The sequence below is a fragment of the Mycteria americana genome, chromosome 6 (assembly GCF_035582795.1).
Source record: "Mycteria americana isolate JAX WOST 10 ecotype Jacksonville Zoo and Gardens chromosome 6, USCA_MyAme_1.0, whole genome shotgun sequence".
Classification (NCBI taxonomy): Eukaryota; Metazoa; Chordata; class Aves; order Ciconiiformes; family Ciconiidae; genus Mycteria; species Mycteria americana.
The window spans coordinates 14,614,337-14,631,207 of NC_134370.1; the positions used below are offsets into that span (position 1 = coordinate 14,614,337).

The following is a 16,871-nucleotide window of genomic DNA, read 5'->3' on the forward strand; positions in this document are numbered from 1 at the left end:
AGTTGGGAATTCCTGGCCTAGAGCAGAACCACAAGCATGTGCTGTCCCCTGTCCTTCCTGGCTAGAGGAGCTGCCTTTCTGCTCTCTGGAACATCTTCTTGTATGGGAAAGGCCAGCAGACTTTGTGCACAATATTAGGGTGGAAACCATTGCAGCTGGAGGTAGCAGCACTCCTAGTCTGTCACATGACTGTACCCCCCAATGTTGAAGTACTGTTTTCTCACTGTTACAGTAATGCTTCTGTGTTTTGTGCCTGGTTTCCTATTCTAATTTGTCTGACTTGAGCTTTCAACACTGATTCTTCCTCTGACCTTGTCAATGAGATTAAAACCCTTTAGTATCCAATATATGTACTGAAGCCTCATAATTTAAGTTAGTGTTTGATCTTTTTTTGAGAATATACCTGTTACTTTGCTGACTATGCACATAGGCATGGTATCTGGTGCTGAGCTACTTCCACAACTGAAATGACTGTGGAGATTATTTCAGAGGTATAAGTAGTGGTTGAGCACCCACTTTCCCTTTCAGACTGGTTGGAACATGATATCCTTGGCAGTCATCACCTTACATATCTATGTATTTTCACTTCTTGGAACATCACTACCTGCTTTCTTACTCTGTAATTCTGGCCATTTTTTTTACAGTGGATGATAGTACTGGAGTTATAAATTGTGTCTGCTGGAAAAATCCCATGGTAGCAGAAACATCTTTATCAGGTAATTTATCAAATAAATAATTCCTCTTTCGACTGTACATTTTTGTTCATATCTGTCTTACATAATTTAGTAAATAATCAAACTTGCAGAAGAGCAAACTCAAACTTTTTTTTTTAACCATCACATCCTACAGCCTGGGCCATTTTGGGAGTTTCGTATTACTTTTCGTGTTATGTCTAATGGTGATGTCAATAAAACCACTACGTTATGACCTGTCATGCCTTTTCCTTATCTGAATGATATGGTATTTCAGTTCTATGCTGTGACATTGTTCAGAGGATCCTCTTACAGGTTTTTTTGTGACTTCATCTAGTGAGGAACTACGCTGGAAATCCACCACATGCCACAGCTTCTGTTTCCAAAGTCAATCCATTGACCAGCAATGTAGTCTACATTCCCCACCCTTGTGATACAGTGGTTTCAGGATTTGTCTTCTCTTCGTTTGCATTCATATTCTCTTCCTGCTCATGCCCATACTGTCAGTGATGAACTTGGAAGTAGCTTAAAACACAGTGGGAAGATGCCAGCAGTCTTTTACGATTTGGGAAAGTTCTAAATGTGCAGAAATTGTGCATTTGAAATTAATCTACTGTTCTACTCAGTAACAGAAAAACTCACTAGTGTCTGGCTTTCTCTTCGCTTTTTCTCCCACCATTTCTCATAGATCAAAGTATGGAATACTTTCTACTTTGGACCTTCTTGAAAGCTCATGTAGTAGATTGACAACGCTGATATGGGGCTGATCAAATCCTGCTGAAATAAATGTTACTAGTGTCATCTGCCAGTGTTAGGGTTACATATGCACAGAATGAGGAAAGGAAAGCTTTAAAAACTCTGATGTTTGTGGAACAAGCCCATGTATACAGACAGGCAATTCATACTTACTTACATTTAACAATGATATGACAAGTGGTATAAATGATCCCAACTGGAATCTAGAAGACAGATCTTGCTTTTAGAGAGGTGATGTTGTGGCACAGGCTTCCAAAAAAATAATGGGGACCCACAATCAAATCAGTTTTTAATGAGGAACTTAAATTCATTAAAGAAATTGCATGAAATATTGCTTGAAATAGAATGAGGACCCAGCGTGCTTGTTTCAGCCTTGTGTTCTTTTATATGTACATCACTAGTGCTTGAGTGGATACTATGTTAATAATGGAAATTAATTCATTTGTAGCTGCTAAAGAAAACAGCTCCTAGGGGGCACAGGAAACTTTCTTCCAGCCTTTTGTAGTTGTGATCAGGGATACACTAATCAGGTTCTAAGTTATGAAGAATTTACTCTCCTGCAAAGGTGTGTTATGTAAATGTGAAATTCTGTCAAGTTGTGTTCACCTCAGTGTAGACGTCAAATTGTATCACATGAATACTTTGGCCCCACCTCAGATGACTCATTCTTCTTTTATGTACAAAGTTCAGCGGACCTTTCTTTTACCCTCTCATCAATCTTAGCATGACAAAATCAAAAAATGACAAAACCCGTTTCAAATTAGCGTTTCAAGTTTGCAACCCATCTATGACATTTTCAGTGGTAAATCAGTATCTTGTGCCTTTTACACTTTCCCTAGATGAACTGTTTAAATAAATATAATACTGTAAACTAACTTTGTCACCTAAAAGTTTTGCTACCCAGGACGCGTAGTGCCTGGGACCTTACCCTTTTTTTAGTAATAAGACTCCTGGGATGCTTAGGTGTCCTGCAAAAGGACAGTCCTCTTGGCCTTAATGCATGATCTCCTTTCCCCTACTTCTTACAGGTCGTTCAAGCACACACAGTCTTACTGTGCTTGAGCAGATGAAGAAACTCCAAGAACTGTTGAGCCAGAAAACCAAGCTGGAGATCGGGGATATTGTCAGGGTCAGAGGTCACATCCGAACCTACAGGCAACAAAGAGAAATTCAGGCTTTGTGTTTTTGTGAGTGTTATGGATTTGTGACATATGTTAACTTAATTGTCTGAATTTGTGAGAAGATCTAAGCTGTATGTAATTCATTGAATAATTTCCACTTTATTTTCTGGCATCTCATTTTTCTAAAGAGATTATCATCTGTATGTCTTTATTTCAATTTTAGCAGTGTAAAGCTAGAAGACACACTATTTAATGTGTGGGATTAGATTGCCTGTAAATGAGGCATTCCTGGAAGATCTATAAAAGATGACTAGCATGCATACAGGAATGCTATGTAGATACTGCAGTTGGGTATCTGTGAGAGTGACTTGCTCTTCGGTTTTCTTTGTGTTGAAGTAGAACAGCCAAAGCCCATGGGAAGGGAGTTGGTGACCTTTTTATGTCATGCTTCATCAAGAGCATTAGCTGCTTTGGAGAAACAGTTGCTATTTGTCACAGCCTGTATAATCCATTCCATGGGCAGACAGTAGCATATGGGCACATTGTACCACTGAAGCCCAGGTTCTCCTAACCTCTCTGGCTCTGCAGAATGGCTGAGAAATGTTTTCATCTTCAGTCACTCAGGCACAGATCTGCAGGTGCTGTCCCTGTATCTGACAGCTCTTTGGGCAGCAGTGTTCTGCAGTCCACTGTTTAGACCCTAGGAGCTTCCAGTTACATAGCTGCTTCTCTCCTCTGTGTCTGTGCTATTGTGTAAGAGTTGGTTTTCTCCAGTGAAATCTTTCAGAGACAACACTGAAATTATTCCTTTGGTGGGGGGAAGCCCATCTTTTAAAAACCTTGTGTAGCTCACATAAAAAGTCTGTAGATTTTTCAGCTCTATCTAAAATCTGAGAGGGGATTTAACCCTCCTTTCCAGACAGAAGATTTATGAATATATAACCCGTTCAAGGGCTGGTAATAATACCATTGTTTCATTAAAGGAGAGCCACACAATTCAAATAGCCTCTAAATTGCTTTCACTTTAGCCCAAATAAAGCTCCTTATTATATGTTAACTTCATCTAATGGATAAACAGTGCTGAAGGGTAAAATAGAGATCATAAATTCCAGTTAAATAAGTTGCCAGACAAAAGCATCGTCTGCAATGCACCACAACAGGTCACTTACCTCCTTGTAAACTGTAAAAGCAGGAGTGGCCTTTGTGGTTTTGTTTTTATAAAAACAGCAGTGAACAAAATTTGCCAATTGAATACTGGCATGTGAAGCTCTGTTGTGCTGCCGCAGGTATGCTTGCTTAAAAGATTGGTATGGCAGTTCTGGCCAAGTATGTGTGTTCTTTTTGCTGCTCCAGATAAAGTGGATGATCCTGTGTGTGATGTTCAGATTTCAAGAATGCTGGAGCTCCCCTGTCTCTATAGAGAAGTTTATGATAGACCTTTCCAAGGCCCTGAGGAAGGACAGAGGTAAATGCAGTATCCAGACTGGTCTTGGGGCAAAGTGTGGGATTTTATCACTGTTTATTTGTTACTGTAAAAATTGTGGAGAAAGATAGAACAGGGCCCCACTGTGATTTAGACTCTGCACAAGCATACAGTAGCAGCCTGCTTTTCTCCCAAATAATTGATGATCCATACAGATGAGATACCTGTCCATAGTCTGAGAAAAGAAATATAATGCTGAACCGAAGTGAATATTAGGAAGGCAGTAAAATACTGTGTACAGGCCTCTTGCATCTAGTGAAGAAAGCTGGGGTTTGGAGCAAGATTTGGAGGTGAGGTCAACAGATTAGATGGAGGAGTGTCCTTGCCTGATTTTGTTTTATGTATAAGGATAAGGAGCTATTTCATCAAAATGCTCTCAACTTCTGGCTGCCCATGTCATCGTCAAATCACAAATACATAACCTCAATAAACTGAGTCAAACACCATTCCTGTATTCAATTTAAGGGTAGCTGGATGCTTATTGGCAGGTCTGATACATGTAGTGTGGTTTCGGAGACTGCAGATCTTAAAATAACAACACTGTTACAGCAAATGATTGAAGAGGAACAGTTGGATGTTTATTGCATATAAAAATGGTCTGTTTTAATTAAGGGTTTAAATTCTGATTCTTTAAGGACAGTAAAATACCTTTTGACCTTTGAAAACCAGTCTAGCAGGCTAACTTCAGGTAATTGTTCTAAAAAATGTTAGTAATATATTTCTTGCCTTTTGACATGTTCTGTGTATCCTGTAGTGGCCTGGAGGATCAGAATTTCTCAATCAATATGCTGCATGAGAAAGTGAAAGGCTTTCTATTAGAAAACAAAATTCAGACCTTTTACCAACAGGAGTTGGAAACAATTGATACTCTGGTGTCCTTTGCTGATGGGCATCTACCCAGTCCCAGCTGTCAGGAGGTGAGTGAATGTAACTGTTTCAAGTTTTTAGTGGGGGGGAAATAATACCATGTACTTTTTTAAGCATAAACAACCAGGTAAGAAACTGTTGCCTTCAGAGGATTCAAAAACCTCAAGTGCCTTAGATTTATGCATGAATTATTTACAGAGCTTGAGGAAACCTTGTCACTTGAGACATATAAAACTGGACTGCTGAAAAAAATTCTGTTGTTAAGGGTAATCTCATATTAGGGCTGAGTAACCTTACAGTTTGCAACAGGCACTAACTTATCTAGATCTGTAAATAGTGGCAGTATCAGAAACGGAGATTCCTTTAAGGTGCTTGAGCTGTTTGGGACAGATGTTTGAGATCCGGAATTTGATCAGGAGAAGGGAGCACAAAGTCTTTGTCTTGTTTCTCATTTGAAGCTCAATATATTCATAGAGATGTAGCTTTCAAAAGGATACTATAATGAGTGGATGAACAGTGCTCCCTGCTACCTGTTTCTCTTGTTGGAAATCCCTGGTTGTGAAAGGCCATGATTGAAAGGATCAGAAGGTGGGATTTAATTGAAATGAGTTTACATGCAGTTGTGTGTAACCAAGCTATTAAGAAACTTTCCAGTGAGATAGTATGCTTTTGATCAACTGCAGAATGGGAAATTAGGACAAAAAACCACTTTGTAAAATGGCTTTATATTACTCTGTTTTGTTTGGATAAATTACAGACCAGGTTCTCAACTGGTGTGAAGTGGTAAATTTCTGCAAAAGTAACAGAGTTATGGCTTTTACCATGTTACCAATGGCAACTGAAACTTAAACTAGAGCATTGTGACTCACTTGTTTACTTTTTGGTTTTCTGTAGAGAAATAAATCCATAGCAGTTATTTTCACTGCCTGAATCTGATATGCACTGTAAAGTTAAGTGCTATGTTATGTTAATATCTGATGTTTGTTTAATTCTTAAAAAAAAAAAAAAAAAAAACCAAACAAACACCCCCACAAAAACCAGTCCCTTGTAGATGAGGTAAAATAATAATGAAAAGTAGCTCTATTCTTGTTGGCCTTGTTGAACTGCTTCTGATAGGTGCTTCTTGATAGCTGTTTCTTTTATTTTTATTAAAGGCATTTTTGTTGTTTGCTTTAAAGTGATCATAGATATAAACAATAACAGGAGCTACTCTCACTTTTGACAGAAAAGTCTGATACTAGAATATCCAACATGGGACAGGGTATTTTTTTTTTTTTTGAAACTAGTCGGAACAATATTAAAAGTTCCCAAACACTTTAATGTAAAGGAACTAGTGGTCATTGTGACTAATACTGGAAACTTCCATCTTTGAAGTTTCAGCGTTTATAGAAAGATCAAGATGAATAACTTGCAAAGCCATTTAAAGTAGGAACTGGTGCAGAACAAACAAAAGCCACCAAAAATAGAACCCCCAAAAACCAAACCAACAAAAACAATGTAGCATCAGTGTTGTTAGCAGTCATGAGGGGAGCTATCATAATAATTAATAGTTGCTCCTGACCCTGATGCAAGGGTGTGAGTCTATGTCCCAGGAATCTGGGCACACAGATGATTATTTAGAAATTGCAGTTCTCCCTATTGTCCTTTGGTATTAATTCCTTGCAAAGAGGCTTATATATCTTTGCATAAGAAAGAACCTGCAGTTGTCAAGTGACCTGAATGCCTTAAGAGGAGCGCCTAGTAATGCTCTGGAAATGCGTTTCGTTGTTCCTCTGCTCTGTCCCTTGAAGGTGTCACTTCTCATAATTGGCAAAGGGTCAAGTACCCAGTTTGATCCACAAAAATAAGTGTAATAGATCTGATTTCTGTCCCTCTTCCCTTCTTTTCCCCTCTGTAGTCTTCTGTTTTGCATCATCCTCAAACCAAAAGGATAAAGGGTGCTGCTAATGTGGAATGATGTTATTTCATGCCTGTTTGGCAAGGCAGGAGCTAGATGAGTGGACCAAACTAATTAGGCCACACCACGATATACACACTTGTTCACTCCTTGCACATCTCTGGATGTGAAAGGATGAGTTATTTGGATGTATAACTTCATTTTTTTTTTTTTACCCTGATTCCAGCATTCTAGAGCACAGTTGCTGTTAAACTCCTTTTCTTGCCTCTCTCTTCCTTTCCCTGTGATCCTAGGAGATGTGGTGCACCCCCTTCATCTCTTTCCCAACTTTTAAAGTACTTGTACAGTGTTCATCATAGTGGGAGGGTATCTCCGCATGGAATATTTTCTTCAGGGAGGTGGTGAGCTGCTATGGAGTCACTGGCAGTGGAGTGGAACAGAGGGTGAAGATGGAAGGAGGTAGCTGGGATAGCTTGAGGTAGGCAGCATCTCTCTGTTCCTTTTCAGCACTTACTATACCTGCGCCCTGTCTGCATCCCATACATGTCCTACAGTACCTCATTCCAGTCCTAATGGCTCCCCAACAATGCAATCTTCTGGCTCTCGAGAATAAATTTTCTTCTAGGAGATGCACATGGCAGAACTCAAATCATGTCCTCTGCTCAGACATATACTAGGGAACATTTAACTTTATAGTCTACAGAGGATGGGTAAGAGAATTGGAAGACTTGGTGTTTTTAAAAATAATTAAAAATTAACAAATCTGTTATGATTTTTAAAACCAGTGGAGCTTCATTTCACATAACCAGTGCCCCCTCTATTCCTGAACTGTAGCCTTTCCCTTATCCCTTAAAACAAATGACTTTTGAGACTGGAGGGGTGGGTACCACAAGGAAGACTACAAGCAAAAAAAACAGAAAAAGTAATCTTGTGCTTAGAGAACCTAAAGAGTGTACTTGCTGGACTTAGGCAATTATGTTTGGCAAATGGACAAGCCTTTGGTTCCTTTTTTTTAAAGAAAACTACATGTGAACTTGATCCATCCAGTTTCTCAACTGGATTAAATGCAACCTGCAACCAGCCAGTCTTGATTAACCATTTTTATGCACTTCTTCCATGCATAAGCTGTAGCGTGTGCTATTTTAGTATTACCACTCCAGTTTGTGTATGTCACTAGCTTGAACACAACTTGGGTTTTGCTTTCCAGACTCTGCTGTTTGTACTTCTCCTAATTTGAATATTATCTCAAGGTCAGCAATGACAAGTAGTTAAAGCAGGGAGTTTTACAATGTTGGTCATGCTTACTGTATATACCCTGTACGTTGTACTGTAGGTGTAAACATAGTGCATTACACATTCTTGATGCTATGTGGTTGTCTTCCTGCCTCTTGAAGAAGCTTTACTGCTACTTTAAATATGTATATTGCAAAGCTTATTATAGGACTTCAGGACTGACATGTCCAGAACCACTATTACTAAAATTGTCACCTGTCTAAGCCAAGGACTAAACACTGCATGAGAAATTGCAAAGGGCAATTCCATGAGTAGAATCATGTGTGTGGTTATACCAGGAAACTTTAGCACCATCAGGGTGTGTTGCGATTTGTAATGAGCCAAAGGTTACATACTTTCAACGTTTTGAATAGGCTGACTAATTCCTGTACCACTTCATTCTTTGACCTATTATTGATTGTACAGAGTCTGTCTTGTTTTAAAGATCTGAGAATAACTGGTTGCACAGCACCACCCCACTAAGCTGTGTGAGACTCATCAGATGGAATATATTGATTAAAATACCAACTTAATTCTGGAGACATGGATTCTTCTGTTGGCTTTGCTACAGAGACCTTGGCTGCTCTTGGAAGGGAGGGTAGCGATGGTAAAACTGTTATTTAATAGCTGCTTCTCTCTCAGGGCAGGGGCGGGGGAAAACGTGTTTTGCAAAAGTGATGAATGATTTTTGGTTGTACAGCTTCATTTATTTGAAAAGGACCTGATTTGGGATAGGTGGGAAAGCCCTGCTGTCAGCACTTCAGGGAACCTGAAATTGTGCACCCTGAAACAAAGGCATGCTTGAAGGGGGGGCATTTTGCAAAACAAGGTGTGAACATTGTAAGATGTAAATACAAAATCCAGATTCAAATCTTGCTGGTGCTTTGGACCAGCAGTTAAACTACTTAATATCTGCATTTCTTGGATGAAAAGCTTTGTAAAAGTAAAGTGATGGCTAATAAGCAGTGACTTAGAAGGAACTACATTAACAGCTACAACACATCTTTATAACTGTTGAAATGCAAGCATTTTCAATCTCCTGTAATAAAAGCAGGGATGTGAAATCACATAGGATTTCATAGTCCTAGATTTCTTCTCTCTGCATATGGCCCCATGTTCAGCCTTCTGTAGATTTCTCCTCAGTAGACTAAATCACAAGCTTAGGGATACATTGGCTCTGAGAGGGGATCCAAGTCCAGAGGAAATGAGGGCCTGGTTTGGCATAAAAGAAAGTGATAAGGTATTGGGAAGAAGTCCTATTGACTTATGAATTTGCAGGATGAGATGCTGGAGATATTTTGGGTGCACCAAAAGAACAGATTAAGTAATTTTAGATTGTGTTCACAAAGAAACTCAATTGTTGCTTTACTCGGAGGGATGGAGAGGAGGAAGCATGTTCTAGAGCACACTAGGAAAAAACCGCAAACTTTTCCTGTCATTTCAGGATAATGTTAAAGCCCCTGAAGAGGGCAGGAGCCCTCATTTGTTCTTCAGGAACAGTCCTTCTGCCATGGAGCCCTTTCCCTTGGACTCTGCAGCACATATGAGAGCGTGCTGAGACGTAGCAGCTGCTTACTTATTTTCTCGCTCCCAAGCCTGCCTCTTTGCCTTTACTTTGTCAATCCTTGACTTGCATTCTTAGTGATTCTGTTTCAGTATCCATCCAGGCTGAGTTGTGTGTCAGTTCACACAGAGTCTGGTTTTAATTATCTCCCTTTTCTGACAGGATCTCAGTGTTAAGCCAAACTGAATAATTATCGTGCTTCTTTGGAGATATTTTTATCTCTTTTTCTCCCCAAATGTTTACTTTCACATTAAAAATTGATCAGAGGCTTGAGGTGGTTGCTTTGCTAGCAGTTTCTTAGATTCTTGAGGATTTCTTACTGCATTTGAGTGAGAGGCAAAGTCTCTTCATTTTACATATGGCTATGAGAATGTGCTTTTCCATGAGAAAATACTCACTCTTCACTTAACCCTTCCTGCTACATTTTATGTTTGTTTCTTCAGTTCATCAGAAGAGGCACTATGAAGAGAAATACGATAGTGGTATTAACACTGTGACTGGAATGGCGTCCAGATGTATGGTTGAGTTTGTAATTAGAAGCAGTGTCTGTTGTCATCCAAACTGATAGAGCTGTGGTGGACAGGGGGACAGACAAATGTTTGGGCACTGAAGTCTTTCAGTCTGGAACAGAAGGAGAAAACTGAACTGAGAGCAACAGCCATTGTTCTACGTTAATTATCTTGAACTGTTAGGCAATTATTTTTGACTGTCGATTTGAGAGGAAAAAGATAGTTAGCTGTTCTGGGACAGAGAGAGATGTGATTATGGCCTGTTGAAATATTGAGGATTAGCTGGAGGAAGGGGATGGAGAAGCTTGTGATGCATGCTAACGCTAATATCCCTGTTGGATCTCTGAACTATTCCCAGTTAGGCACATCAGCTTCCAGGCTTAGAAGCAGTCGGAGTTTCACCTGAGACTTGCAAATGGATTGAATGAATGTTTTTATGGAAACATATTCTTCCATTGCTAATGTGTCTGTTTCACACATTCATGTGAAGTCATTCTAGTGTATGGTGGTTGCCTGTTTCACTTCCAAGGCTTCTGTGAGTGCATCTAGTGAGTGAAGTAGGGTATGTGAAGTCTGATACTTTTGTCCAGAACAGGGTGGGAGCATTTATGGTGATAGTTGAAGAAATGGTTTGGCAAATCTTGCTTTGGTTGCTCTGGTGTGGTTCTAGTTATCACATGTTGATTTGTGGGAAGCAGTTTAGCTCTGTTCTCAAAGAAAACCACAGGGAGCATGGTGTGCTCCCAACAGATGAGGAAACAACAACTGGGGAATTCAAGCAGTCTGTGTAGATAAATGGGAGTTTGAAGGACATAGTGGGACAGATAGAGATGGAGAAGAGTAAGTCATGGTCTTGCTGTTATCTACCCATAATTTCTTCTCTCCACAACTGATTCTTTATTTCCTTCCACTTCCCTAGCTGTCATTCCACTGTCTTAGCTCTGCTCTACTTCCAAACAAACCCTCCTTTTTCCTGACAATCCCCCCCCCCCCCTTCCTTCCTACTCTTAGATGTGTCCCAAACACAGAACCCTTTGTTCTAAATAGCCTCCTCAGTTATGGACTTCCAGGCACATTGTTCTCCTTTCGCAAGAGACTTGTTTCCTGCCCTCAAAACTGAATCCTTTGTTCCCTTATCTCGTATACCTGTCTTAATTTCTTGCATGCTCTTTATCCTTTCATTTTATTAGGCTGTGGAGAAACTCTTGAGAACATGACCAGAATGTGTGTAAATATTTGGAAATGAAGGGGACAAGAAACAAATACTGTTCTTGTCAGTTTCCTTCTTTTCCTTAGACACTTCCTCAGTTTCAAATCAGGAGATGGGAATCCAACCCCCAGCACTTGGATTCCTCCTGAATATCACCTTACAAAGCACTGATCTCCCTATGTTCCCACCCTTATTACCAGGAAAACTCTGAATATGAGCAAAGCTTGATTAGCTAAACGTTCAAATGCTCTGCAAGCATTGCAAGCCTATTCCAAAAGAGAGTTCTCAGTACATAATCAAATAGCTGTTAAATACAAAGAAGGCAGCTGGGAGATTGTGGTTCCATAAGAATAGCACAAGCTTCTGGTGTGTGTGTGTTTGTTTTTTGAAGCTCAGGGATGTTGATTAGTTCATACATAACAGATATGATTTGTGAATTACTAAATGAAGAAAAATGTGTAACAAAATCACCTGAAGTCCTCTTGCTCTTGAAAGCATCTGGAGCTTTTGCTGGTAACTTTAGTTGAGCTGAGATTTCTCACCATCTGCTTCATTCCTTTCTTCCCATCCAGGTGAAGTCAAAAAGTGACTGCAGTTCCAAAAGGATTCACAGTGTTTTTAAGGAAGCAATAAGGATGCTACAAGAAAAAGGAGTGGTTTTCCAGAAACCTAGTAGCTCCAAGGACTTATACCATGTAAGGAACTGAGCTGTGGTTGCAAAGAAGTTCAAGGGTATGACTTTCATAGTCAGTAGAAACAGCAGAAATGTTTCAGAAATGTTCCAGAAAGAGAAGCTGGACATCCAAGTGCTGTCTGTTTACTCAAAAGTCTTATCTGCAGCTTCACTGTTGCTTTTACTTCTGTATCACCCATTGAATTGTTCTTTTTGTAACTCAGCACCAGACTTGAGCACTGCTGCTGTTCTAAGCACAATCTGTGTTCACTGGGTTGCCAAACTGTGTGCTGATGCAGCTAAGCACACTGAAGCCTGGGACCTGGACAGTTCTCTTTATCAAAGTGGGTTGAAACTTGGTGTTCTGCTGAGTGGGTCACCCTCCTTTAGGTTGATTTCTGGTATATCATGTTCTTCATCTAAGCCATGGATGCTGCTAATGGTACTAAAAATAATAACTGAAGATTTAACGTTCATTAATAGTCTCGGAGGCAGTATAATGCAGACTGTAGTTATGACAGTGTTAGTTTAGAATACATCATGGCCTTGGATTGCTTTTCAACAGTTATGCCATCGACTGTGAAATAGACTGCTATAAATTGCCGCTGCTGCTGCTTCTTATTGTTTCTTCTGTTTTCTCCAGGTGACTGACCATGATAAGGAGCTGCTTAAAGTGACCCTTGATGTGATTAAAGAAGACTGTCGAAAACCCAGGCGTAAGTAACAGTGTGATCAGGGCTGTGATGAGCTGGTGCTGACATATTGATGACAATATGTCCTCCTGCTGCTGGATTAGGTATGCTTCTTGTCCTTACCCTTGAACTCGGAGCTAAGTTGCTGATGTAGCTAATCAGTATAGCTAAAAGCAGGAGTGCAAGAGCAGCTTCCTGTAAGCATGGAGAGAGAAAGAGCAGGTGTGTCCAGCAGGAAGTGGACCTCTCGGATGTGAAATAAGCAGCCATTATCTTAAATCTATATCTTTTGAGAATAGTTAGATTTTTGGGAGGAACCAAATGAAATAAAGTTAGGTCAGCACTTAGCAGCTGTTGCTTTGCACTCTGGATAAGTAGCAAGTCTTGCTAGTTCAGTTTCTACAGGGGAGTTGACACAAAAGTGACCGTACAGAAAGGTGAAATCCCCGCCTCCATTAAGTCAACAATAAAACTTACTTAAGTCAATAGGATATTCTCTGTAGATTTTAAGCTCAGGTAGAGCTCAGGTGGTTGTTCTTTGCAGGTAGGGATTTCAGTCTAACAAAATCCACTTCTTTTCAGATAACGTACCTTGTGTGGCTTCTGAGTTATCCCTATCCCTCAAGCCTATTATGTCTTATTGCCATAGTGATAGCTTGTGCTTGACTTGAATGTCTGCTAATTACACAGGTACATTGCTACAGAGGTTCTTTCAATTCATTGGGCAGAATGTGTCAGCAGGGATCACTTGCTGCTGGAGTGCAGCTATTTGTGGGGTAGAATGCACTTTAGTACAGAATGAATGACTGACTAGAACATAAGGTGTATAATCTTAAATTGCTCATATCCTTATACTATTATAGTTATGATAGTGCTTGTAGGACCTGGTATATGATGGTTCTCCTGCAGTGAAAAAAGGCTAAGTGAAGTAGTATTATTTGAGTTTTCAACTGGCTACCTTAAAGCACTGGTACAATTGTAGACAAGGTTTGTAGGTGGAGGTAAAAGTTCTGTATCTTTGGAGGATGGAGGGATTAGATGTTACTGAGCATGCGGGTGAAGATGGGTTCATTTGCCTGAGGCTGTTTCAGTGCAACAAGTTACCATATCACATTGTTTTATTGTCTTTTATCCAATTACCAATTACAAACATCTTCTCTATAAGAGTCAAATCATTCCTCTGCCCATTTTATACATCAGCTAGTTCTCCTGGGAACTTTTTTCCTTTTTCTTTTTTTTTTTTTTTTAAATAATTGTGCCACTATAGAGGCCAGAACCTGTATACAGTTGACACAGGGCACTGAGCGACTGCCTGGTGTTTAACTCGCCTCTTGTGCATTATCACACTGGTACAGTACTCTGTGCGCCATGAGAGGTTGGGAAGTTCTTTCTCCCAGTCAGGAGGAGTCAACAGTAGAGAGAAACTTGTAGATCAGTCACAGAAAAGACTTGGAAGAGTCCTGAGTCCTCAAAGCCATGTTTTCCATACTGAGCAGGTTAAAATAGCAACTGCTTTACAGAGCCTCTTGGTCTCCTTGAAGCTTTCCACCTACTTAGTTTCCTGTTGTAAAGAGGACAATTTCCAGGTTAATGTCTCTTTGCTAGTTTTCAGAAGGACCATTTCAGTGTCTTGGTCACTGGTAATAGATTTTGAGAATGAAAGCCAAGAAGCTGCAATCAAGAGGGTACTGTGGATATTTTATTGTCATTGAATGATGCAAGAGCACAGAGCTCAATGTAACGGTCGGTCCCCCTCTGCTGGTGGGATGGCAGTCTTAGCCACCTGCTTGGCCTTGATTAGTGAGCAGGCTCGTGGTGAGATAATAAGAACACGGTAATACCTCAAGGGCTTTTGCTTGTTTGTTGCAAGAAATTCCTACCTGTTTTCCTTCAAGAGTAATATTAATCTTCCATGACAGGAGGACTGATTTATGATAAACCAAACTCTTCTCTCCAATGAGTTACTTCTCTGCCAGTTTTCAAGGCAATGCCTCACCCCATTGCTTTAGTTGTGACACATTCTCAGGCCCAACCCAGCTGCCTGGAACTATTGTACAAATAAAAAAATCCTCAGCATGCCTAGTCAGAGCTCCACAAACCCTGATCTGTAATATGCCTACATGACAATCCTACTCCTTGTCTCCAATTGTAATTCCAAACAGCCTGATCTTAAATGCCCTCATGCGAAGCTACTGTGGGTCTATCTAGAGGCTTAAGATAGCTGGAAAAGGATGACAGTACATTTTTCACTCCAGACTGAACTGCAAAATGGTAGACTTCGTCCAGATTTGTTTGGGTGGGGGTTTTTTTTTTTTGACAAATTTGCTCTGGGTTTAGGTTTAGATGAGGCTAATAGCAGAGAGGAAAAAAATGGAACCACTTGAAGTTAAACTTAATATGTCAGAATGGACGCTGTGTGAGATGTCCACAGCAGGCAAAAGGTAGTTGTTCTATAACTCTGTCCTCTCTGATGCTGGTAGTTAGGCAAGACAGTTAATCACGGCCTTGCTTGCCTCAGCTGGTGGACAAAAGCTAGAACCCAGTATGTCCATGAAAGAGGGACAGCATCACTCCACTGCAAGAAGTGTATTCCCTTAAAGTTGGGCCATAGACTAGGAGTGTTTCTGGGTTGCTTAATGATTGTACACACCTGCAGCTATCCCAAAATGCCATTTTCTACCACCATCTAGGAGGAAAGTATGTATTGTACTGTTGGGTAACACCTGAGCCACTAATCTAATTCATCAAGACTTAAGCTAAGTTACTGTAGATCAGGGATGGGCACTTTGGCCTTCTTATGACAAACCTATGACTAATGCAAAATGCAGCTACCCACTTTGCAACATCACTCACTACGACCAGGTAGAGGCATTGTTCTGTTCTGTGCACTTATCCATCCTAGGGCGGTGGACATATTTTTGGCTACCAGCCACAAAGGTCTTTTATCACACTGGATCACTGACTTCTAAAGAAATATGTTTGCCTGATTCACAGCCTAATAGGAATTAGGCTGAACTGTTTATTTACCAGTACTCAGCGTTGCCTTCTATCTACCAGTGACTTTTCTCAGCAGCTTCTAAGACAGTTCTGGGACTCAGCCAATTCTAGAGTACAAATTGGCAAAAATAAAAACGAAGCAACAACAAAATACAGGGACCTCCCTAGCCCATGGCAATTTCTCAGTACCCTTTTGAAACTTACCTTACATCATGTGAGCCAAGAGCTGCGGGGGAGGAATGTCGTTTGTGCTGATGTGTCTCATTTATGCTAGTTTTCCATTGTTAGCCATGGACAAGAAAGAAATCTGTTGTGGAGTTCAGCACTTGGGGAGACTGGGAGCCTGCAGCACTGCTGATTAGTGGGTTTACAGGGTCTGTTGGAGGAAATGTTGGCTGGGACAGCTGAGCTTCAAATGATGGCTCCACCAGGCACACAATAGCTGTGTGCAATACTGCAGTCGTTAAGGACCTTTGTCTCTGGCTTGCCCTCTAGGAAAGGCGATTATTTTTACATTTCTGTTCTCTTGTACATTTTCAGGGTTCAGCCCTCTTAAAAGGAGATAAAATTTGATACTGAAGTTCTGTGACTTTCTACTCCTATTGTAACTGTCTGAGTAGTCTGAAGTGCAGGGATGGGATTGCATTGCTAGGTGACTGAAAGTTGCACGGTAGCAGTTTTTCCACAAGATGCCAGTATTGGGCAAGCAGTTACAGGTCCTGGCCACGGACCTTCCTTCCGTTCCAGACGTTTTTGAAAATCCTTTTGCTCATACCCAACTTCATTTGGCTTCTGCAGTTGCAGAAACTGGATGGCTTGCATAGGTGGACAGTGGAGATACCCTTAAGTTATTAACCTCATCGTCAGGTTGTACTGAATGAGCCCTGTATATTAGTTTGCAAGACTGATTATCTTCCACCCTCATTACAGCCCTGACACTTCCCAGAGAAGTCAGTGCGAACAGTTGATAACTGAAGAGCTGTAGGCATAGACTGGATCTCTTCCCTCTGAATACACACATCTCTGTTTTAGTACCTAGGGCGTTCTTCCTCTTCGACAGCTGTGGTTTTTTTCATGACTAATCTGGTTTATAATAGCTTAAAAGAGGCAGTTAGACTGGAGCCTTTCCTCCATGTCT

At 40.5% G+C, this 16,871-nt stretch overlaps 1 protein-coding gene across 3 annotated transcripts in view; it reads left to right on the top strand.

The window, feature by feature from the left end:
• The window catches only part of STN1 (STN1 subunit of CST complex), a 48,451-nt gene that overhangs the window by 26,944 nt on the left and 4,636 nt on the right, over positions 1-16,871 (top strand). For all 3 annotated transcript variants that reach the window (XM_075504612.1, XM_075504610.1, XM_075504611.1), the window contains 6 exons: positions 645-716; positions 2,477-2,635; positions 3,923-4,034; positions 4,807-4,969; positions 11,944-12,066; positions 12,688-12,760. In XM_075504612.1, the coding sequence (XP_075360727.1) occupies positions 645-716; positions 2,477-2,635; positions 3,923-4,034; positions 4,807-4,969; positions 11,944-12,066; positions 12,688-12,760 (702 nt within the window). The remainder of the gene's footprint in view (positions 1-644; positions 717-2,476; positions 2,636-3,922; positions 4,035-4,806; positions 4,970-11,943; positions 12,067-12,687; positions 12,761-16,871) is intronic.